The sequence below is a fragment of the Pelodiscus sinensis genome, unplaced genomic scaffold (genome assembly GCF_049634645.1).
Source record: "Pelodiscus sinensis isolate JC-2024 unplaced genomic scaffold, ASM4963464v1 ctg53, whole genome shotgun sequence".
In the NCBI taxonomy this organism is placed as follows: domain Eukaryota; kingdom Metazoa; phylum Chordata; order Testudines; family Trionychidae; genus Pelodiscus; species Pelodiscus sinensis.
This window is the reverse complement of record NW_027465900.1, coordinates 528,117-552,538: the sequence shown is the minus strand read 5'-3', so window position 1 is coordinate 552,538 and position 24,422 is coordinate 528,117. Positions and strand designations below refer to the sequence as shown.

The 24,422-nt window shown below is 47.6% G+C and overlaps 1 protein-coding gene across 6 annotated transcripts in view; it reads right to left on the bottom strand.

The window, feature by feature from the left end:
• Positions 1-24,422, bottom strand: part of LOC102462937 (5-hydroxytryptamine receptor 2A) — a 437,076-nt gene that overhangs the window by 58,590 nt on the left and 354,064 nt on the right. For all 6 annotated transcript variants that reach the window (XM_075916247.1, XM_075916246.1, XM_075916244.1 and 3 more), the window contains one exon: positions 1,176-1,802. In XM_075916247.1, the coding sequence (XP_075772362.1) occupies positions 1,176-1,560 (385 nt within the window). In that variant the 5' untranslated portion in view covers positions 1,561-1,802. The remainder of the gene's footprint in view (positions 1-1,175; positions 1,803-24,422) is intronic.

Below are 24,422 nucleotides of genomic sequence, written 5' to 3'. Positions count from 1 at the left end.
AAACACACCCCAAGCAAGCCAGTGGAGATTTGATCTAAGCAAGATCCGGCCATTCCTCCCCACTCGGGTGCAGGCTGAAATAACACTGGGCCCCACCACAGGCTGTTTGGCCTGTGGCCTTCAGGGATTTGTCACGTGTTCAGAACGGGGATGGCACATCTCTCCCCGACGGTGCAGGGTGTTTCTCAAGGTGGGACAGGTTCTGGCTGCAGCTGGCCAGGAGGGATCCCGAGGAGTAGCGGGGCCGAGGAGGTTGACAGACGGAATACAGACATACACCAAGCAATGCCACAGGCTCCCGCCTTGGAATGGCTGGGATGCCCCTACACTGTCGGTGCCTGCTGTACAACCCCGGGGAGGGTGTTCAATAGGGAAGGTGGAGACCGAGCTGGGGCCCCGTTTAGGGTGCAGTGGAATTGCGAGCCTTAGGCTGGCTCCACTGAGCCGGTCTCGCACTGGAGAAGGGAGGAGAGACAGCCCAGCCTTTACTCCGGGGTCTCTCCAGAACCCAGAGTTGCTGCACCCAGGACAGAACCAGCACTTGGTGTATCCGGCCAGAAGACATGTATCGACTCTTGTGGCAGATCAAGTAGCAGATCTTTAACACCCATGGGCCAGTTCTATTCCCTGACTCACGTGAGTCACCCGAAGATGTGGCCCCACGCGTCTTTTGTTCCAGTCGGTTCTCGGAAAGCAGCTATAGTTCTTCCTGCCCTCATGCCCTAGTGAAACCAACGCACGTTCACGGCACTCAGCACCTCGTAAGACCTGACTTTAGAGCCTCGCTTGTCTCACCACAAGACAAGTGAGCTAGTCTGGCTGGCGAGGCATTGCTGCTCTTTTCTGGGTAACTTCGCTCCATTCTGGGTTTTACCAAACCCATTTACAGCAGATCCTTGGAGAAGGAAAAATATTCTCCACCAGCGCAGTTCTCGATCAGCACTTACATTTTTTTACACTGACAGCTTGGGGCCATAAACAGTTTCCAAAGGAGCATTCACCTCCCCCTCGGTAAAACTAGAGTGAGAATAGCAAAGGCCATTGTTGACTCTGCATTTATACTCCCCGGGTTACTTATGCAAATGATACAAACATCACGCAGCCATTTACGGTGGCCTCTGACACTGATCTGTCAACTATGTTCGGTTGAATGGTGGGAAACGCGAGTCACTTACCGTACAGAATTGTAACGAGGGAAACGGGCATGACCAGGATCCCCACCAACATGTCTGCCACCGCCAAAGACATGAGGAAGTAGTTGGTGGCGTTCTGTAGTTTTTTCTCCAAGGAGACAGCCATAATTACAAGGATATTCCCTCCAATAGTCAGCACAATGATCACCAGAATCAGGAGGGCTGGCCAGTTCTTTTCCTTCATGGACATGCGAGAGACTTCTCCCCTTTCAGAGGTGTTAAGAGGGTCAGATGTGGGCAAACTCTGATTCAGAGTCAAATTGCTGCTTAAGGGCCAAGCCATCAGACCACCATGCAAACTAAAATCTAGCGTCACCGACACCGTCGTTAAGCTGACTAATATCCCAGTGCCGCTTACAGTGCTCATTATCTCTCACTTAATTATTCTTCAGCGTTAATTTCTTTTTCAAATGGAGGGTCCGAGGCAGCAACCAAATTTCACAACACCAGAGCCAGAAAACTCTTGGATCTTCCATTGTGGACTAGCCCTTACAGAAGTTGGAGAGAAGCTCTTCTGGATTTCCTCTGATATGGTGTTTCGTGACCACTGGTTGGCCGCCTTGGGACATGAGGTTTCATACTGTTCAGCTCATCTTCACATCCAGCATTCTGCAAAGAAAAGAAAAAGGCATCTTCTTTTTCACTGAAGCCACAGAACCCCCAAACGTTCTACAACCCCATGCAAACATCATTCTCCTCCTGATGGTTACAATGTTCCCCAGACTGCATGTCATTTCTCTGGTGGGGACAGAGCAGGCCTATAAATATGGGGGGGGGGAAGGGGGGAATCCAATCAGTGTGTTCTGGCTAGTTAAAAGCAGATTATTGCCAATTAAAAGTATTCAACTGATTAAAAATTAAAATGAAATGAAACCAGCAAGAGCAAGTCTGAGACATGTTTCAGCTGATCGCCACTTCACCGATCTGTAGTCCCACATGCAGAGGTAGCTGCCCAATGCTAGAAACACATGGTGGTTGCCTGGTGAAAGCACAATATGAATTATCATCTCACCGGAGGAATTGGGATACATCTGGCCCGCTGAGAGATGAAGGTGTCATTGAAAACATTAGGGCCAAAATGGTGATGACGGCCGCAGTAAAGGAGACGATCTTTTGTGTTTGTTTTGACAAATGTGTGGTCAATCAAACCCGACATGTAGTCTCATCGGACAACATCGCTGTCAAGCTTAGCAAACAAACAGACAAAACCCAGCGGAGGGTGAGAGACAAAACCTGGCTGGACTAGACCAGTATTTCTACACTTGTCTTCAGCCCTTCGAGTGCCTTTGTGAGCAGGAGGCAAGCACACAATCAATTTGGGGCCCAAGTCCTGTTCAAGCTGGCCTGGCGCCCTGCGACATCAGTGCAGCGCAGCAGGTCCGGATCAGCTGTTTGTTGTGGACATCTGTTTTCAGGCCAGAGCGCCTAAAAGTCTGGTTTTGCAATTGACAGGTTCTTTTTTCGTAAATCGTTTCAAGCCAGAAGGGGCATTTGAACTAGCTGGGCTGACCTCCTGTCTCAGACAGGCAGAGAATTTCACCCAGCAACGCCTGCTCTGACCCCACTAATTTTTTTTATGATCCCAGGGCAGCTAGAGACACAAGCATGCCGGACATGCTTAGTCGAATTGGGGCCTTAACAACTCAATTGTTTTAACCACTGATCCCGCACCAATGAAACCAAAGGGAAACTGGCTAGCTACGTAGGAGCAGGCTCCTACTGAAACATCAAATTTCATAATCAGCAATGAGAAGAAACTATGAAACAAAGTGCACGAAGCATCAGCAACAGGAAATACAGTTTGCTTTCAGCACATTTCTCAGCTTCTTGTTATCCCCTACCGCATGCAAGTGATATTACATCATCATGGAAAAAATAAGGACAGATAAGCCACTCTAATATATTGTTTGCTGGTGATCCGTCACTTTGCTATCCAAGGATCAAAAAGCTAAATGTAATTTACAGAATTAAATTAAATGTTCTGTATGTGCTCAGAGTTTCACAATAAAATGTTCAGCGTTCGCCGTGGCTTGGGTTACTTACTAATCGGTTTCACGTGGAAAAACATTTTTTTAATTAGCAGAGTCTATGGTGAACCCAGGCTTGCTTCTGAACTAGAGCTAATTCCTTCCAAGGGTCTGCAGACTTCATCGTTAACGAGAAGTCTGGGCAATTTGCACAGAAAATACTAGTGCAGAGGCAAATAAAGTAGCAAATCACTAGTAAGCACTGATTTACTTAACTGTAGTGCTCTACAAAATCCCCAGTGACTTACCAGTAAATTGCAAAATACTTTCAGAATATTTTTATGTAGCACAATATTCATATTAAAATTATGCAGTGCTCCTCACTTAATGTTGTAGTTATGTTCCTGAAAAATGCTATTTTAAGTGAAACTAAGTTAAGTGAATCCAATTTCCCCATAAGAATTAATGTAAATAGGGGTTGTTAGGTACCAGGATTTTTTTTTCCGGCAGACAAAAGGCTATATATGTACAGTATAAGTTTTAAACAAATTATTTGGGGGGAGGGGATATTTACTCCTTCCATAACACAAGAACTAGGGGTCATCAGATGAAATTAATAGGAAGCAGGGTTAAAACAAACAAAAGGAAGTATTTCTTCACACAACGCACAGTCGACCTGTGGAACTCCTTGCCAAAGGATGGTGTGAAGTCCAAGACTATGTGTGTGTTTGAGAGACAGAAGCAGACAGAGACATGCATTGCCCTTTTAAGGACATTGATCCCACTTCATGTACACTGCCCTTATAAGCAGACCAGGAATTCCTGACACAAGACTCTGGAGCTGTGATACCCTCAAGGCCTCAGGAGCCAAATTAGCAATCAACATGACCCAAACATCGGTTCATTGCCTCCCTCTATGTATTAGTCTCACTGCAAAATAACCAACCAAGTGTTCTGCAATTGGTTAATGGCGTGGTAAAAGCATTCTGATTGGTTAATTAAATCACACAGTGTTTTAACCTCATGTGCTGCAAAGAGCTGCAGGAAACACGTACGAGAGAGAGAGCCATGCCGCTCCTACGCCTCAGGCTGAGGATCTTGGTTCCGAAGCAACGGGGCCCTAAGCCCAGGCAGTGTTCCCAAAGGCCATTGCAATGGAGATAGCGAAGCCGGTATCTGCTAACCATTCACGTCCCATTGCCACTCTGACCTCGCTAACTCTGGTCATGCTAGCAAAGCAAGCAGGAATTGCCCCAAATTTCAATCGGAGAGTAACTCGGCCACGTTTATTGCTGCTGCAGTGTGTGACACGATCATATTACAGTCCAATATATCACTCTGCCGAGAACGCAACGGAGCACATTTGGAACGGATTGGAAAGAAAATGCAGTGGGTTAAACAGAGACGTAGAGCGAATGCACCATTGTGAAGAACTGGTGCGAATGCTTTCCTGACACCCGGAGCACATGATCTCAAGAAGGCTCAGCAAAATGAGGTCTTGCCTGGAAGACATCAGGATCATAAGTAAAAGGCAACATTTTAGAAGGGAAGCAGCCAACACAGTGTCAGACTAGAAACGAATAATGTGGGTGAAAAAAGGGTCAGAGGCAGAATTAACATTTCCTAGGAAGAGAAGTCTTCAAGGGAAATTAAAAACGAGGAGCAAAGAATCTGAAACTCAGGATTATTTTTCATTTTCCATTTTCAAATTTTATCAACGCTCCCATCACATTAAATATCTTGGGCGCTAACATAATCCCAGCCCAACCAACTTAATGAGAAAATCTTCCAATCCTAATGAGAAAATCAGGCCTTGAACACCAAGAATCCAGGCAGACATCCTCCAGCAGGGAGCTGTGCCGCGGGTTTTGTGAAGCAAAAGCTCCCAACACCAAATCAACCAGGACAACAGGCTGGGATGGACACGAAGGGCACCTTGCTACGTCACATGTCCAACTACACATCCAGAAGGAAACTCTTCCGTGACCAACCTTACACACCACAGCAGGCGCTGTTCGGGTACGTCTACACTAGCCCCCAGTTAGATCTAGAGAGGCTAATGAAGGTGACCGAAATTGCAAATGAAGCGCGGGATTTAAATTTCCCACGCTTCATTAGCATGTTCCCTGCTGGTCGCCATTTTAGAAATTGACTAGCCCGAAGTAACTGCCCGCGTCTACACGCGGCAGTGAAACGGGATTCTGAATTAAGGCCCTAACTCCAATTAGCTGTTATTCCTCCTGCAATGAGGTTTACCAGCTAATTCGAGTTAGGGCTTTAATTCGGAATCCTGTTTCACTGCTGCGTGTAGACGCAGGCAGTTACTTCGGGCTAGTCAATTTCTAAAATTGCGACCGGCCAGGAACATGCTAATGAAGCGTGGGATATTTAAATCCCATGCTTCATTTGCAATGTCAGTTGCCCTCATTAGCCTCCCTAGATCGAACTAGGGGGCTAGCGTAGACATACCCTTATAGACAGACTCTGGAGTAGACAAAAAGAAAAAAAAAAACCACACAGTCCTCTCTTCGCAATTTTCCAAAATGAAGCCGGTTCTTCAGCTACTCCTGTGCTGTGAAACGTCGGGTGCCCAGAGCCATATTTGATTCCTCTGCCTGCCCCCCGAAGGCAATTTGCATTCAGCAAGATTATTACAATGAGGAGCAAACCGTTTCTCAGCCAGCCCCGAGGAAAGCAGACGCCCCTCCTCGCCTTGGTGCTGCTAATGAGCAGGTCGCATGCACAGAAACAGAGCCTTTGGGAACTACTTAGCAGGCAAAGGGGGTTTGCAAATCGGGTAGAAGTAGTTCCTCATCTCTTATAAGGAACGATAATTGAACAGTCAAAAATCCAGCATGTGTTCTTGGCCTTCTGCTTCCCTGTACCTGTCAGCAGTTAGAGCTGTGCACATCATTACCGCAAGAGAGCGATCTGCCTCTGAAATTCAGGAAGGGAGTTAATGCCGGATTCAGGGCTGGAAGGGTAAACAATTAACCTTCCCAGCGGGGCTGAGAAACATGGAATTGCACCTTTTCAACCCGGCCCACTAGCTCTTCTCAACAGGGACACGGGGGGAGCCGTCACGTCTGTGGCACAAAACGGGAGGAAATGGCTTGAGCTATGGCGACGCTGCAGGGCCTACGAGTTTGGGTGCAGTTAGTAGGGAATCGGGTGGAAACCTCTGGGAGGTCGCTGGGCTGACTCTAGCGAACCTGAGTGAGCAGACGGCGGCGAACAGGCCATCTCAAGGGCAGCGTGCTTCTGACAGCAGGAGCCCCAAAACCTTTCCCTTTCAAGTCAACAGAAAGTTCTGCCCAGCAGGCCAGACCTCGCCCCCCGCACCCCTTCAACAGCCTTTCCACCAGAGCGGTCCACTGGTGACAGGAAGGGAGCCTATCGGGACAAAGGACCGTGCACCGGGGGGAGACGACTCTTACATTCTTGGGCATCCCAGTCCTGCTTCTACACTGACAGCTGTGCATCTCCCGGTCCCCACAAAGGAAGAGGAGAGGGACCAGGTTCTGCAGCGTGCCAATCACATAGGTCTCCTCAGCCCCAGAGCACCCCTGTCTCCATCCCCTATTCCCCAAGCCCAGAATCCTCAGCATTCGATGGGCAAGCCATGCAGAGCTAGCAGGCATGGGAGCCAGGGGCTGATACTTGCCCGTGGCTCCCGCGCAGACAAGAACGTGAGCCACTGGGAAGGAAAGATGGCAAAGAAAAAGGGAGCCGTGTTCTCACCCCACTAACAGGCTTTCACGCTGCATTCAGCTCTTCGTGCTCCATTCCTGGGCACTCCCTTCGGGACTGCAAACCTCCTGCCAGACTGACCAGGAAAAAGGCCATTTTGTCCGTGCGTGATCTTGGGCCAAAGACGTTTAGCCCTGCATGGCTTTGCACACGGGCTTGGTCCTGACCTGTGGAGCACTGGTTTCATTGATGCAGCGTAACTCTGTTAACTTTAGCTGAGTTGCTCCTGTTTTCACCACTGTAGCTTCAGGATCAGGACCTACTATCCGCTGATGGAGGTGTTGCCCTGTGATTCTGTTTCTAACATGTTGCTGTTGCGAGGCAGCATATTCCATATGGGGGGGGGGGTGAGACAACTGCTCACACAGAGAAGGGAAACTCGATAGAGAGAAGGTGAATGAGGTAATTTATGCAGAATTCATGTCCTCCGCTGATTTTTTCTTGTCAGATAACAGATCCTGCTGGAGATGCGCTGCGGTTCCACCTTTCACCCACCAGGGGCTGCTGTGGCACCAGAAGAGAGGACAGCTGGCTCTGGGGAACAGCAGCCAGCTGCGGAGGGGGAGGAGGAAGGGAAGGGGGTTGGGGGAGGAGAACATGGGCGGCTGGGGGTCACGTAGACTGAGGCAAGGGCCAAGAGCTCGCAGGGTGACAGCATTGAGTCGGGGCTGAATGTGAGAGGGGTTACAGGGGACATGGGGGATGGAGGAGGAGGGGAGTCGAGTGGGGGTGCAGGGACAAACGGGAACGGGGCAGTTGTGCCTGACTGAATGGGAGAGGACAGGGGTCAGCTGGGGTCTGCATCAGGCGACTCTCCATCTCCCTAATGATCTTTCCCCCAAAAAAACTCAGCTCCATACTTCTCCTACTTCAGGTTCACCCTTTGGGTCCTTCCCAGAAATTACTCCCCCCTCCCGCAGCCCCTCCATTACCCCCAACTCCACCGGCCCTTCGCACTGCTTCTGAGGGGCGTATGCCGCTCAGATGAATCATTACTCAGCGTTCTGTATTAACATGCCTAGCAAGGGATCCATTTGTCAAAAAACATTTCCCAAAGCTTTTTTGTTGTCTGTATTGTTATAGACTTACTTGCTGACAGGAATTTTGAAATAAATTACCACAATAATTAAAATGGGCATGATTATATTGTGTTCCTTTGACAACTAAAATCGGAAGAATTTTAAAGTGTCAGATGCATAATTGTAATTTTTTGGCACAGAAATCCCCCAGGAGTATTTATTGGACGAACTTCTGCAGATGTGAGAAGGAAGTTTTTGAGTTTCCATAGAGCTTTTCTACAGGTCGAATACATTTGACCAAGTGGGTCTTTGCCCATGAAAGCTTATGCCCAAATAATTCTGTTAGTCTCTAAAGGCATGTCTACACTAGGAAATTATTTTGAAATAATGAAATTAAAAACAACTCCTGAAATAACTGTTTCAAAATAAGCTTATTCCTCAAGGAAAGCAGGAGTACAGATTTTGAAACAGCCAGCTTCTTATCATATATATAATAGCCCAGTGTCTGAGAGTCTGTAACGCTGAAATGCTGGCTGTTCATTCTGGGGGACGCTGTTGCCTGAAATGCTGGCTGTTCCCTCTGGGGGGCGCTGTTGCCTGAAATGCTGGCTGTTCATTCTGGGGGGCGCTGTTGCCTGAAATGCTGGCTGTTCCCTCTGGGGGACGCTGTTGCCTAAAATGCTGGCTGTTCCCTCTGGGGGACGCTGTTGCTGAAATGCTGGCTGTTCCCTCTGGGGGACGCTGTTGCTGAAATGCTGGCTGTTCCCTCTGGGTGGCCTGTGCTGCATGAGGAGTGCGGGGCCCAAACGGCCGTTTGCACCGCTTGCTCCCTCACGGAGGCCCGGCTGAGCGGCACAGAAGTCATCTGAGCGCCACGGTGGGAGAGGAAGAGGGGCGAGGTGGTGACGTACACGGCCAGGGGGCAGGGCCTGGCTGTGAATGTCACCATCCCGCCCCCCCTTTGCCTCCCACCATGGCGTTCGGCTGACTTCTGCGCCACTCAGCCGGGCTGCCGCAGGGGAGCCCAAATGGACGCTTGCTCCCCCACGGCGGCCCGGCTGAGCAGTGCAGAAGTCAGCCGAGCGCCATGGCGGGAGGTGAAAGGGGGCGGGGCGGTGACCATTTGGGGTCTGTGGTCCCCTGAGTGAGAGGCAGAAGGGGGAGGAGAAGAGAAAGAGAGACAGAGAGAGGCAGGAGGCGGAGGAGAGCTGAGAGAGAGGGAGGAGGAGGAGGAGGAGAGGGAGAGTGAGAGACCAGAGGCTCAGGAGAGAAGACCAACGTGGAGGAGAGACCTGAAAATCCCGTCTTTTGACGGGCTAATTGGCTAGTTTCAAAATAATGACCTTGGTCATGTGGATGCTCTACTTGTTACCGTGAAATAAGCGGGGTTATTTCGAAACAACTCCCTGCAGTAGACCAGGCCTGAAATGCCACAGAAAATACTGACTAACACGACTCCTCCTCTGATACTCTCCAGCTCTAAGAAGCTATGTTAAGCCAATAGAGGAGATTTTCCACCTAAGTTCATTTTGCGTAATACATAAACCTTAACGTATAGTGGGGCTGAAGGCGGAGTGTCATACCCAAAATCAGACAATGTCATTCAGCACCGAGAAACTGTTTTCTGGGTTGAAGCCATCACATTATTTTCCTGTTGTATCTTTTAGTAACCATGACACGAAAGACCTCTAACTCCTTCAGCTACAGTCCTCTAAGCATATCACTGTAGCAGAACGTAATTAATATTTACTAAGGAATACTACATATAACTTAAAAATTATCTCCATAACTTTAAACTAAAACTTGTGGCCAAATAAATGTTAGTCTTTAAGGTGCCACAGGACTATTAGCCCTGGTCTAGAGACACTAGGGCTTTATTTCGAAACAACCCTCCTTCGGCTGAATTAATAAGCGGAGCGGCCACATGACCAAGCTCGTTATTTCGAAATAATGGGCCGCTTAATTCAAAATCTGTACTCCTGCTTTTCATCGGGAACAACACTAATTCTGAAACTGTTATTTCGAAATAGTGGGAGTGTGGATGCTCTAGTGCCGCTATTTCGAAATAATGACTCCCCGGAGTAATTTAAACTAATTACTCCCCAGTGCTTCCTGGGACTCTACGTCGAGGTAGCGCATCCACAGTTATGGAGTCTGCCTTGCACTAATTTCAAGGCTTCCCCGGAGCGAGGACATGCTCTTTCAAATTCGTTAAATCGGGAGTTAAGTCAAATTTAGTCATTTAAAAAGTGTCCTAGTGTAGATATAGTCTCACAGATTTTGTTGAGAGTTAACGTCAAAGGGAGCATGCTGGATTCTGAGGCCTATTGTTAGTTCCAGATCAAGAACTGTCATTTAAAAAAAAATAATTCTCTAGACATCAACAGAGCAAATTTGGTTTTGTGTGATCCTTTCTGGGGTGTGTGGGGGAGTCACAAGCAGCTTATTTCTTTGATCTTTTCACCCTGGTGTCCGGAAGCAAGGGTTACATTTCTGTCTGCATGCCATAGAAAAGGGCTGCTCAACTTTGGAAGCCCCGGGAGCCACAACAATACTCACAGCACATGCCGAGGGCTGCAAATTAAGTGTGGTTGCATATACAGGTACATGCAATTATATATACAAATATATGCAAATAGCTTCTTTCACACTGCCGGGCATGAGCACAAAGATTAAGGCAAGACTACACCACACGCAGGCCCCATTTAACTCAGTTCTGCTGATATTAATACAATGCAACATTTACCCGATTTCCACCCATGTGACAGCACTTTTAATGAGCAGTGACAGTCCAGGAATGGAACTACGACAACGCTATCAACAGAAGACCATTCTATTGACTACTTTTTTGTGCTGGCTCCCACCTGCCGGCCGTGTGTTGAGCCCCACGTAAACCCAAACCGCACCGCGGGCCGCAAACAAACGGGTCACAGGCCATGTGTTGAGTAGCCCTGCTACAGAAAATGCATGGCTTCTAGAAAGTGAGGGTTGGGGAGGCTGGACGCCAGAGATGTCCTGCAAGGCAGAGTCAGTGGGACGCTAATGTTCTTATGTACCTAAGTCTGTAGTAGCGGGGCCTTGGTGGGGATGGCAGGACTCTCAGAAAGGACAGCCTTTGATGCGCCAATGGTCTTGGGATCAATATAATTTTTTCCTGAGACAGGCGACTACAAGCTGTATTCACACACACCCCAACTTCTGCAAACCACAGGAAACAAAGGGTAGGAATAAACGGTAAATTTTCAGAATGGAGAGGGGTAACTAGTGGTGTCCCCCAAGGGTCAGTCCTAGGACCAATCCTATTCAACTTACTCATAAATGATCTGGAGAAAGGGGTAAGCAGAGAGGTGGCAAAGTTTGCAGACAACACTAAACTGCTCAAGGTAGTTAAGACCAAAGCAGACTGTGAAGAACTTCAGAAAGATCTCTCCAAACTAAGTGACTGGGCAACAAAATGGCAAATGAAATGTAATGTGGATAAGTGTAAAGTAATGCACATTGGAAAAAATAACCCCAGCTATACATATAATATGATGGGGGCTAATTTAGCCACAACTAATCAGGAAAGGGATCTTGGAGTCATTGTGGGTAGTTCTCTGAAGACATCCACGCAGTGTGCAGCAGCAGTCAAAAAAGCAAACAGGATGGTAGGAATCATTAAAAAAGGGATAGAGAATAAGTCGGAGAATATCTTATTACCCTTATATAAATCCATGGTACGCCCACGTCTGGAATATTGTGTACAGATGTGGTCTCCTCATCTCAAAAAAGATCTACTGGCATTAGAAAAGGTTCAGAGAAGGGCAACTAAAATGATGAGGGGTTTGGAATGGGTCCCATATGAGGAGAGATTAAAGAGACTGGGACTTTTCAGCTTGGAAAAGAGGAGATATGATCGAGGTCTATAAAATCATGAGTGGTTTGGAAAAAGTGAATAAGGAAAAGTTATTTACTTGTTCCCATAATATAAGAACTAGGGGTCACCAAATGAAACTAATGGGCAGCAGGTTTAAAACAAATAAAAGGAAGCTCTTCTTCATACAGCACATAGTCAACCTGTGGAACTCCCTGCCTGAGGAGGTTGTGAAGGCTAGGACTATAACAGGGTTTAAAAGCGAACTAGATAAATTCATTGAGGTTAAGTCGATAAATGGCTATTAGCCAATATGGGTAAGGAATGGTGTCCCCAGCCTCTGTTTGTCAGAGGGTGGAGATGGATGGCAGGAGAGAAATCACTTGATCATTACCTGTTCTGTTCCCTCCCTCTGAGGCACCTGGCATTGGCCACTGTAGGCAGGCAGGACACTGGGCTAGAAGGACCTTTGGTCTGACCCAGTCTGGCCGTTCTTATGTTCTTATGAAAGATCGCACCATTCACGCAGAGAATCCCCGAAACTTACCCAGGACCCCACTTGTAACTTCATGCTCTGTTGAGATTTTCCTGAATGGAGGCCTAGAAAACGAGTGCTTGCTTTGGCTCTACCAGGGCAGGGAACCGATTTTGGGTCAGGGGCCACTGACCCATAGAAAAAAAAATCAGTCGGGGCTGCACACAAGTGAGAAACAAGAAGAAAAAAAATCCCAGCCCCTCACCAGCATGGGCTCACCAGTGCTGATGGGAGCCCTGAGCCTTATGGGCCGGATCTAGGCAAGCCAGGGCTGCATCTGGCCCTTGGGCCTTGGGTCCCCCCCCCCCGGGTAACACCCTTTCATAGCAGGTACATTCTCCAAAGTTGTTCTGTGCCCCCCAAAATAGTCAGGAAGATTATTGCAGGTCTCCTAGAAAGGACAGTAGATTAGAACCTAAGAACATAGGAACAGCCAGACTGGGTCAGACCAAAGGCCCATCCAGCTCAGTGTCCCGTCTGCCCACAGGCGCCAGTTCCAGGTGCCCCAGAGGGAGGGAACAGAGCAGGGAATCCTCACTGGACCCCTCCCCTGTCGCCCATTCCCAGACAAACAGAGTCCAGGGAGCCATCCCTCCCCATCCTGGCCAACAGCCACCGGTGGACCTAACCTCCATGATGATCAACATAAAGAACCTTTAACGGAATTTCAGGGACATTTTACTGAAGAAAACTTCTTTTGGTGCAGCAAAGTATTTAATGACATGCAAAGTAAATACGAATAATCATTATTTGCTGTAAGAGAAAAACAGATTAGTTTAAACCTAGAATTAGTTCATTATATTTCTTTGGGTTCTAATTATGAATCCCTATAATTCCTTCTCAAAACCAATAGCATTAATTTCCCTCCCCCATCTTCCCTAATACGGGGTCAATAAAACAGTAATTTATTTTCAAAGGGGGGGGGTGCCTTCAAAACAAAAACTCACAGCTTACTCTATCCTCAATAGGCAGGACCAGGGTCTCTCTCCTTCAGTTCATAATCCTGAGCAATGCTGAGCACCCAAACACACACTCACCGCCTTTTACAAACAGACCCCGTGTGAGTACATCTGCTACTCCACTCAAATATATGATCAGTGCGTTGTTACGATTCAGGGTCTGATCCAACCCCCAGCCATTGGTATTTCATTAATGGAGCGTTGTTACCCTTTCTTTTTTACACACGTTATCTAGAAGAAATAGCTGGTAACAATGTAATGACCTCTCTGTCTCTCTCTCTCTCTCTCTCTCTTTTTCCATGATAGTCACAGTGGCTTGTGTGGCAGCACATCGGGGTCCCCCAATCCTGCAGCCCCGTAGCAGCAAGAACCGACTCCTCCAGCCAGTAGAACAGGGAGGGGTTTATTGCTTCTCCAGGATACAGCACAGCACAGACGTGATGTGGTTACAGGAGTCAAGGCCAGGATGCCTCAGACCCGTGAGGTTAGGGGGTCCATTGCCCCCCACTTAGACCCTCAGTCCTCTGGTTAGGTTGTTCCCTTCATTTTTTCCAGCCAGCAACTTCCCCTGAACACTCCCTTCCTTAGTTCCCTCGCTGCCCTCAACTGGTCTGACCGGTTGAGTCTTTGTCTACGTGACTTAGGCAGCCCACCTGCTGGGCAGTGCTCACAGGCAGAGAGGCCAGTAGGGGTCATCCACAGCCCAAGCACAGCAACCAACAAGGTACTGACACTACATCACAACATGTGGGTGAGTCAGTGGGAATCACACATCCCAGAGCAGGGGGCACCGGGTTACAGAGCAGACAGCCCCCCACCCCGCCACTATGTCACAACTTGAAATTCTCCCCTCTACAGAGAGCACGGAATGGTGATGGTTTGCAGACAAACATCTGGCTTGCCAGCCGACTCCAGCTTGATTCAGAAAGCACCCCTAGTGAGGACCTGAGTCCCACTGAACTCAACAGGAGGTGAGCAAATGGAGACAGTTAATCAGCTTTCCTGATTCCAGGCCTCTGTGAGCGTTCTGGTTTTTTTTGTTTTTTTTGGGAGGGGGTTGTTTTTTGTGATGAAAGGAACCACAGTCATGCTGCCCCTGGAGTGACTCTCACTCAAGTACAGCTTGGAACATTTTCATTCCAAGTCGATACGAACAGCCAGACTGGGTCAGACCAAAGGTCCATCTCACCCAGTGCCCTGTCTGCCCACAGTGATCAAGGCCAGGTGCCCCAGAAGGAGTGAACAGAACAGGGAATCATCAAGTGGTCCCTCCCCTGTCATCCATTCCCAGCTCTGACAGACAGAGGCTAGAGACACCATTTCCACCCATCCTGGCTAACAGTCGTTGATGGACCTAACCTCCATGACTCTATCTAGTTATTTTTTGAATTCTGTTAAAGTCCTGGTCTTCACAACATCCTCTGGCAAGGAGTTCCACAGGTTGACTGTGCGCTGCATGAAGAAATACTGCCTTTTGTTTGTTTTAAACCTGCTGCCTATTAATGTAATTTGGTGACCCCGGGTTCTTACGGTTATGGGAACAAGTAACTAAAATAGCAATAAGAGAATGCACCATTTTGTTGAAGCCAAATATTTTTGTGGTGAGGCACCTGTTTCCACGAAATTTCATTCAGGAAGGCTTTTGGGTCGGGGCAGGAGACATCACGAGAGGGGAAGTTAAGGCACGGGGAGACGAGAGACCAAAGCGCAAACCCTGCTCTGCTTGGTTTGAATGAAAAAGCTTTTGGCTCAAGCAGAGATATAACCAGAGCCCTCCCAGTCCCGGCCAAGCCAGAGCCCTAAGCACTAGGCTAGAACACACACCGGCAGTTGCACGGCAAGGGTTTGTTTTTATTCCAGAGTGGAACAAAAACACATCTGGAACCGTGAAACTTGGCATGAAATGGAATCGCCGCCCTGTGGTCAGCTCCTCCTTTCAAGTCCCTTCTCTTCAGCAGACACAGGAATGGCTCATTTTCCAGATAATCTCCTTAGGGACTCTTCGGTGTTCTGAGTCTCGACTCTCCATGCTGCCATGCGAGACAGCACATTCCTTCTCTTTCTGCTCAGCTCTGACACCCTCTCTCTCTTCCGCCGCTAGACAATCCGTCTTCCTGTCCGGTCCCCAAAAGCTGAATGCCACAGCCCCCCCTCCTGTGTCGTGGGATGGAAACCAACGCTTGCTTTGTCTGCTCGGCGAGTCCCCCAACAATGTTCCAGGCCTCACACGCTGCTCGTTTCTTCTGTCTCCGGTCATCTGAGAGGCCAGTCTAAACACCCGCCACCTGAGATCGGGTTGCATGACAGCCAGAATTTTTTAAAAGCAGCCATGAAAACTTTGACTGGCATAGCCCATATCTAGGACAAGCAGCTCACTAGACTTCTCATCGGCGAGTATAACATATAAAACCTATCCCAGACACAGAAACTCCTACAGGTCAATCCTCTCTAATCCGGCACCCTCAGCACCTGACCGGTGCCAAACCAGAGAATTTGCCGGACCACGGGAGGTCAATGTTGTCTAGCAGCATCGCCAACGCTTCCACTGCTTGCTGGTCCCTGAGAAGACATTGAGGGGTGAATTAGAGCTAAATCACGGCACAGAACATTGAGAGCCAGGATTGGGGGCTGGCAACAAACTTTATGGGACAGCGGGAAACTTGGCCAGTCCCATGCTAAGTGGCCATCTGGCTAATTAAAATCGTGCCGGACCACAGATGTTGCCAGACCAGAGTGTGTGGGACTACAGAGGTTCAACCTGTACACACTTCTTTTAGGGAAGGAGAGTGAGGACTCATCTGTCATTTTATAAAACCAGTTCCTTGGCTTTTGCATCACTCAAGAGATCTGCCCAACATATTTCTGTTTCCAGTCCAATTTTCTGTGCTTTCTGAAATTATTCCATTTCTGGAACCTCACTCATTTACTAGCTGAAGAAACCGGGATAGCGCATGCAAGAAGAAGAATCTTAAATATTCAATACTATAATGTAGGGCATTGGTTTTCAGTCTCCTCTCAACTATGACAGAACTTTGTGCATTACATGGGCCAGATGCTCTCATGGTCACTGGATTTTGGTGTTTTAGCATCTAGAAATTGAATTCTGTTCATTTGCCCCGCCACACATCTCGACGACTCTCAGACAAATTGCTATGAGTTTGCCGCCTTCCAGAAAGCTTCAGAGGGATAAATAACTTCCAGTTCAAAAATGATTTTCCCAGGGAGAATATCAACCTTGAAGGCTAGCCATTGAGACTTATTTCATTTTCAATGGTGGAGCCAATGGTGGATAACTGAACTCATTTTACTGGGACGGTACTCTGATGATTGCAGCTTGAAAGCTACCCAAAAAGAATCATTATCCGGACTTGTGAAAATACATGTGTTTCTTTTACAAACACTTATTATTTTGAACAACTGTTAATGCTAGATAAGGTGAGTTCCCTCCGCACACACCTACACTATAATTATTTGAAGGATGTCGCAGTGTCTTCTCAAAAGTAAAGCTCAAAAATAGGTCCCACCTAATAACCCTATCAACATCAAACCTTGATTCATGTCATTCGACCCAGACTCTGTTTGTTCCAGCATTCAAGCACAAATAAGAAAAAAAATCCTGTATCCGCTTTTATTTATGTTAAAATTCCCAAATTAGTTACTGTTTTGTTTGGCATGAAGCCTTAAAATACCAATTTCCCTCACTGCTAGCTGTAAACAGATGTTTTTGTTGGGGTGTATGAATGCTGTTTGGTGCGGAAGATCTTGTAGCTATGCGTGGAGCTAGCAAACTATTTTTTCCTGTTTTTTGTTGAAGTTCTTTGTTGTTTTTCTTCTTAGAAAGATTGGGAAGTTAGGTAGAAAGAATAATGGTGTCACGTGTTCTCTCTGTCACTTCCCACAAATGTGGACTTGATTGTAATATTGTTTCTGTTCTCAGTTAACATTGCTATGGTGCCTAGAATAGTCTGTGTTGCACGTCAAATGCTCTTCATTCAGTTCAATGTATTCATATGGTCAAAGAATCCCAGGGTTGGCAGAGATATCAGGAGTGACCGAGTCCAGCCCCCTGCCCAAAGCAGGACCAATCCCAACTCAATCATCCCAGCCATGGTCTTGTCAAACTGGGACTTAAACACCTTGGCTGTGTCTACATTGGCATCCCTTTCTGGAAAAGGGATGCTAATGAGACACTTCGGAATTGCAAATCCACGGGGGATTTAAATATCCCCCGAGGCATTTGCATTTACATGGCTGCCACTTTTTTCCGGCTCGGGGTTTTTGCCGGAGAAAAGTGCCAGTGTAGATGCGATTTTCTGGAAAATAAGCCCTTTTCCGGATCCCTTATACCTACTTTCAAGTAGGAATAAGGGATCTCCCGGAAAAGGGCTTATTTTCCGCAAGATCCCGTCTAGACTGGCGCTTTTCTCCGGCAAAAACCCCAGGCCGGAAAAAAGCGGCAGCCATGTAAATGCAAATGCCACGGGAGATATTTAAATCCCCCGTGGATTTGCAATTCCGAAGTGTCTCATTAGCATCCCTTTTCCAGAAAGGGATGCCAATGTAGACACAGCCCTCTAGGGATGGAGATTCTGCTCCCTCCCTAGGGAACCCATCCCAGCGCTTCCCCACCTGCCTAAGAAAATAGGTTTTTTTCTGATATCCAACCCAGACCTCCCCCACTGCAACATGAGACTCTTGCTCCTCGTTCTGCCATCTTCACAGTTGTACACTTAGTTTTCTCGACACTCTAATTGTTTAATGCCAACTATTGATGCATCTGTTACTTAGACAGGAGGAACTTCTGTTACTCATATTCCCAATTTCTCTCTGATGCACCTTAAATTTGAATGCATTTGTCACATGGATTTCTCTAACTCAAGTCCTTGCAGAGGTGTTTATTCTACAAAATGTTTGACGGATGTTTTCAGCCTGCAGGGACTGCAGGATGATAACAGGGCTTATGTTAATCCTCCCCAGGTTTAGGTATTGCTTGGACTTCTTTAAAAAACATCAGATAAACAGGAAGAAGAAAATAAAAAGGCAGCCACAACAAAGAATTTGTCTAATGAACTGGAAAATTGCTCACAGTTTTTATCATAAATGTAATTAAACCCTAGTAATGAGGTAAATCTTCTATGACTAAAAGTTATTGTTATTCACAAAAGTGCATGCTTTCAGAGCAGGTGACATTAATCAGGAGAAGAGGTATTACGGAAGGAAGAAAGGGCTTATTATAGTTCCCTCTATTTCACTGCGTGACAACTGTAGCTTTAAGGATCAGCAAACTGTTAGACTTGGCAGTGACAATGGGCTAAAGAGGCCTACTGAAAGGCTCGCCATTCCAGCCTCGGTGCCATGAGAGACACACCCTTCCGTCAGATATGACCCTCTTACGGGGGCGGCGTGGGGCAGAGAGACAGGAACTGCTGAGGGCAAATTACAGCTCCCCAAGGTTGCTGGCTTTGCATGTGGGTGGAAATATAGAACCCTAGCATGCTAGAACTGGAAGGGACCTCGAGAGGGCATCAAGTCCAGTCCCTGCCCAGCACCGTCTAGATCATCCCTGACAGGCGTCTGTCCAACCTGCTCTGAAATATCTCCAGGGATGGAGATTCTGCAACGTCCCGGGGAAATGTATTCCAGGGTATGTCTACACTTGCTCCCTAGCTCGAACTAGGGATGTAAATGTAGCCGACCAAAATTGCTAATGAAGCGGGGATTTAAATATTCTGCACTTCATTAGCATAATCCCCTCCATGCGCTATTCCACTCGCCAGCTGATTCGAACCAGGAAGTGCATTTTTTGAAGAGTAACATTAGTTCGAACCAAGGGGTTTGATTCAAACTACCACGTCCCGGTGTGCACTTCCTGGTTCGAATCAGCTGGTGAGCAGAATAGTGCACGGGCGAGATTATGCTTATGAATCATGGGATATTTAAATCCCCACTCCATTAGCAATTTTGGTCGGCTACATTTGCATCCCTAGTTCAAACTAGGGAGCAAGTGTAGACGTACCCCCAGTATTTAACTACCCTGACAGGCAGGAAGTTTTTCCTAATGTCCAACCTAAACCTCCCTTGCTGCAATTTAAGCCCATTGCTTCTTGTCCTGCCATCAGAGGCCAAGGAGAACAATCCCCCCCCCCCCCCCCAACTCCTTGTAACACCCTTTTAGATACTTGAAAACCGCTATCATGTCTCTTCTCAGTCTTCTCCTTTCCAAACTAAACAAGCCCAATTCTTTCAGTCTTCCCTCATAGCTCATGTTCTCTAGACCTTTCATCATTCTTGTCGCTCTTCTCTGGACCCTCTCCAATTTCTCCACATCTTTCTTGAAATGCGGCGCTCAGAACTGGACTCAATACTCCAGCTGAGGCCTGACCAGCGCAGAGCAGAGCGGAGGAATGACTCCCCGTATCTTGCTCACAACACTCCTGTTGAGAAGCTTTGGTATGACCCTTAGGCGGGAGGGTACGATACCGTAGGAGCAGCATTGCTCTGAGCCAGGCTCAGGCACGGAGCCCTTTGCTCCACTGAGGCTCTCAGAATGCTCCTTTAGATTGTCCTTCAATATCGACACAGTACTGATGCCGTTTTCCTGGCTGCAGTTTTTAAAATCCTTTCCCCACCTTTTTAGGTCAGTGTGTGCTGGGACTGTTCCCTAAAGGAGCAGGCACGATTATCGCCGGGAGCTTGTCACGCTGCCCGCCGGCTGCACAGCCTCATGCCACGCTGGCCCACACTCTCCTGCGCCACCGACTCGAGGCTTTTAGCAAGAAATAGTCTGTGGTGTTGGATTTTTTAACTTCAGCCCCACATGCACCATGCGGCTCACAGTCTGCCTCCTGAAGGGCCGCTGTTCTGACGGGAGACCGACGGCACATCTGCAGGTTGTTCATTACAGGCACGGGTCTCACAGGCAAAAAAAAAAAAAACCAGAGCTGATTTTTATGCAAATTATGCACCGCAGCTTTGGAAATCATTTATTCAGGGAGGAACTGGATCAGTGGTATTGAAATAAGGCCAAGCTCCATTGCTCTCCTTCTGCCCCCACTGTCTTCTCAGTGCTGTTTTCAACGCGACAAGGACCAAAACAGCCATTCTTAGGAAAACGACAATTCATTACATTTCTCACAATACTATCGATGCTACATGGTGAGTTGCAAAATCATCAACTCTCCTTGTCGTGCAGGTGGGAGGAAGGGAACGGCTCTGAAGATTGTACGGCCTTTGTTTGTAGCCATAGAATAATTCCAATGAGATTCTCAGGGGGTGTTAATATTTCTTCTCTCTTCCGGGATCATGGCCATAGGAGATAGCTCTAGAGCGGACTTCTACCCTCACCGTCACCCTTCGCCTTCAGCGCTAGCATTCCCTCAGCCGTCATGCCCTTGCTACCTCTTTGGGCCTTAGGGATGGGAGGGAAGAGTTTGGGCCTCTGTGAGCCCTGCTCTGTGCAAAGAGAAGACAGGCAATTGTTTAGAGATATTCAAAACTGAGAACGGTAACCATATGGCCAAGGCGGTTTATTGCAGGAGATGGAGACCCATCCAGGTCCGGAGGGATCGGTATCAGCACAAAGGCAGAAAGCCAGCACAGCTTTGATTCAAACCATATAGCCCTTCTCCACTCAGGGAAGTCCTAAGAGACAGCTGGAAAAGGAACCCCTAAGGACCAAGCTAATAACACACAACAAAAGGGCGATGGTACAGGAACATTACAGATCTGGTCTTTATGTCATGTGGGACTTGTTCACGCTCTTGGTTTTAATAAATTGATAAGAAAGCTCTTTTAAGAGCTGGGTATTTTCAGTGTTTGGCTTGTTCCATGTACTGCCTGGGCATGCTAGAAAAGGCAAGGTATTTTAATCCAAAGCATTTCCTACATTATTCTTAAACTGTGTTTTAACAGGACACTAAAGCACATTTTGTTCTTCACCCTAATGCCTTCTTCAACATTCAAATTCCATTCCCTGAAAGAGCCGTCTGATGATTAACCGAAAGTCCAACACAATATATTTCATCTCATCGAGAGAACAATGCCAAAGAAATCTGTTCAGATACTTAGGGCAGCTAACATGAAGCAAACAATTGTTAAGAAGAAATTAGACTGAATATTACCCAGAGAAATTAGAACTCTCAGCCGAGTAAAACTCATTAGACAAACACAGTGAAGGTTTGGTTTTCTCAGCATGAATCCGCACACCGGAGCAGCCTGGCTGAATGGAAGGGCCATGACCCAGCTTTGATCCAAAGGCAAGCGCAGCGAGGATGGGAAAATGAAGAGGAGGAAGATGCGACCCAAATCCCTCGCAGGACGCCCACGGACAGAGCAGTGTGCGCCAGGGCAGATGTGCTGGGTCAATACAGGCTCGACGTGTGACACTCGCATTGTTGCCTTTGCCTCCCCAAAACATTTCAGGCTCGGAGTTTGCGCTTGCTGTAGGCGTGGGGGCATGGCCACGTGGAGAAACCCTGCTGTGGCCCTGGGGCGGCTGCGCTGGTTTAGTGGGGTCTGGAACGCAAAGCAGAGGTGGTGGCCTTGTCCTCATGTGTGGTCTCAGCCCCCCAGACTGGCTCTGTCCCCCCCAACCCTGTCACCGAGGAATACCTCATCCTATTGCGGCTCCTTCTCCCATCACCTCTGCTCCCCACCACCGCCCATCCTCCTCCTCCCTGCCTGCCCTGCTTTTTCCTCTTCCCTTCCCCCCAGAATGCAGTGGAAGGAGCAGCACCGGGCCCCCTCTGGTGGGGTGGCAGCCTACACAGGGCTCCCATACACTGGCTTCCTGCTCATTAACAGTTCCATGGATACGTACACCTCACATCGTAGCCACTGCACCCTTCCCTTTGTAGCAGCCCCCCAGCCTGCGCAGGTGGTACATTCCGACACCCCGACTTGGCTATGCGGGTCAGTGTCGGTCCAGACACACAGGCTCCCTGCAAAGGCCAAGATAACACTGACTTCCTTGTGTCCTTTCCTCCGAACGCTCACTTCCCTCTTTACATGTAGAATAGTGATAGAAATGTAGCCGTGTTAGTCTGGGGTAGTTGAAGCAAAATGCAGGACAATGTAGCACTTTAAAGACTAACAAGATGGTTTATTAGATGATGAGCTTTCGTGGGCCAGACCCACTTCCTCAGATCAAATAGTGGAAGAAAGTAGTCACAACCATATATACCAAAGGATACAATTAAAAAAAATGAACAAATATGAAAAGGACAAATCACATTGCAGAACAGAAGGGGGATGCGGGGGGGGGGGGGGGGGGGAAGGGGGAGTGCCACTTTAACCAGAAAGGACACTCTCTAAATGACTTAGCCACCTGCATTCTGCTACAAAGACCTTTTACATCTGCACTTGAAAGGGAATCCTCTGAACTGTCATTCATGTTAAAATTCGACACTTGCCAACAAGGACTTAACAAGACTTTGAACTTTCTCACCCATTACCAAGACAGTTTCCCCAATTATCACCTGTAATACCATTAACTCACAAACATCCCACTCTCCCTACCTTTAATATCAGCAATTCACAGACACTTACCTTCCTTCCTCCCCCTTCCCACCCCCCCGCATCCCCCTTCTGTTCTGCAATGTGATTTGTCCTTTTCATATTTGTTCATTTTTTTTAATTGTATCCTTTGGTATATATGGTTGTGACTATTTTCTTCCACTATTTGATCTGAGGAAGTGGGTCTGGCCCACGAAAGCTCATCATCTAATAAACCATCTTGTTAGTCTTTAAAGTGCTACATTGTCCTGCATTTTGCTTCCCTCTTTACAGCCCTTTTCCTTCTTGCCTTCCTCTCACTGCCCATTTCCACCAGAGCTGGTTTTCATTATTCAAGTATGCACCCCAGCAAAAGTGGCTTTTTGACCGAACCGTATCAATTTGGTCAACTTTTTTAAATCTTTTCAGTAAAAATACAAAGCACTTTTGTTCTATTATCCCCGCACCCCTTTTGGTTTTCCTTCCTTTCCCCTCCTTTCCCAATGGGCGAAAAGCAGGAGTCGGAAACTGAATTGAAGCTCAAGAGCCTCTTTTTTTTATTTAATTTTGGTCTATTTTTAAAAAGTAAATGAAAAATGGCATGAAAAAAATCTCCAGACACACAACTATTTTGTTTTTTCTTGGAAATTATCAAGTTTGAAACAGCTCTATTATTAGCTAGAGCAGTTTGGCAGAAAAGGCCCTGGGGATTACAGTGGAGAAGCTGGACAGGAGTCAACAGGGTGCCCTTGTAGCCCAGAAAGCTAATGGAATATTGGGGTACATTAGGAGGAGCATTTCTAGAAGATCTAGATAAGTGATTATTCCCCTTTATTCAGCTCTGGTGAGGCCACATCTGGAGTATTGTGTCCAGTTCTGGGCCCCCCACTATAGAAAGGATGTGGACACATTGGAGGGAGTCTAGCAGAGGGCAACTAAACTGATGAGGGGGCTGGAGCACATGACCTATGAGGAGAGGCTGAGGGATTTGGGTCTGTTTAGTCTGCAGAAGAGAAGAGCGAGGGGGGATTTGAGAGCAGCCTGCAACTCCCTGAAGGGAGGTTCCAAAGAGGATGGAGAGAGGCTGTTCTCAGTGGGGGCAGGTGGCAGAACAAGGAGCAATGGGCTCAAGTTGTGGTGGGAGAGGTCCAGGTTGGATATTAGTAAAAACTATTTCCCTAGGTGGGTGGGGAAGCGCTGGGATGGGTCCCCTAGGGAGGGGATGGAATCTCCATCCCTAGAGGTGTTTAAGTCCCAGCTTGACAAAGCCCTGGCTGGGTTGATCAAGTTGGGGTTGGTCCTGCTTTGGGCAGGGGGCTGAACTGGATGACTCCTGAGGTCTCCTCCAGCCCTGGGATTCTAGGATCTAAGTTCTCCTACAAACAATTTTCTTAATTTAGTAAATTCTATTCCGGAATTATGAGCAGTCAGAGTTCCGGAGCTTTTCTGCCCAGATTCCCACCACTTCATGCTCAGTGTCATTTGCTTAGAATTAAGCTGGCGCAGGAGAGCCACCTCTCCGCACTTGTGGTAAGGGTGGGTCTGTGTTTCAGTCACCCTGTTGAGCATGTGTAATCCACAGTCGCAGGGATTTTCCCTCTCTTACGTTTTCTAGGAGAGCACGGCGCATTTTGACAGCACCAGTTTGTGATGT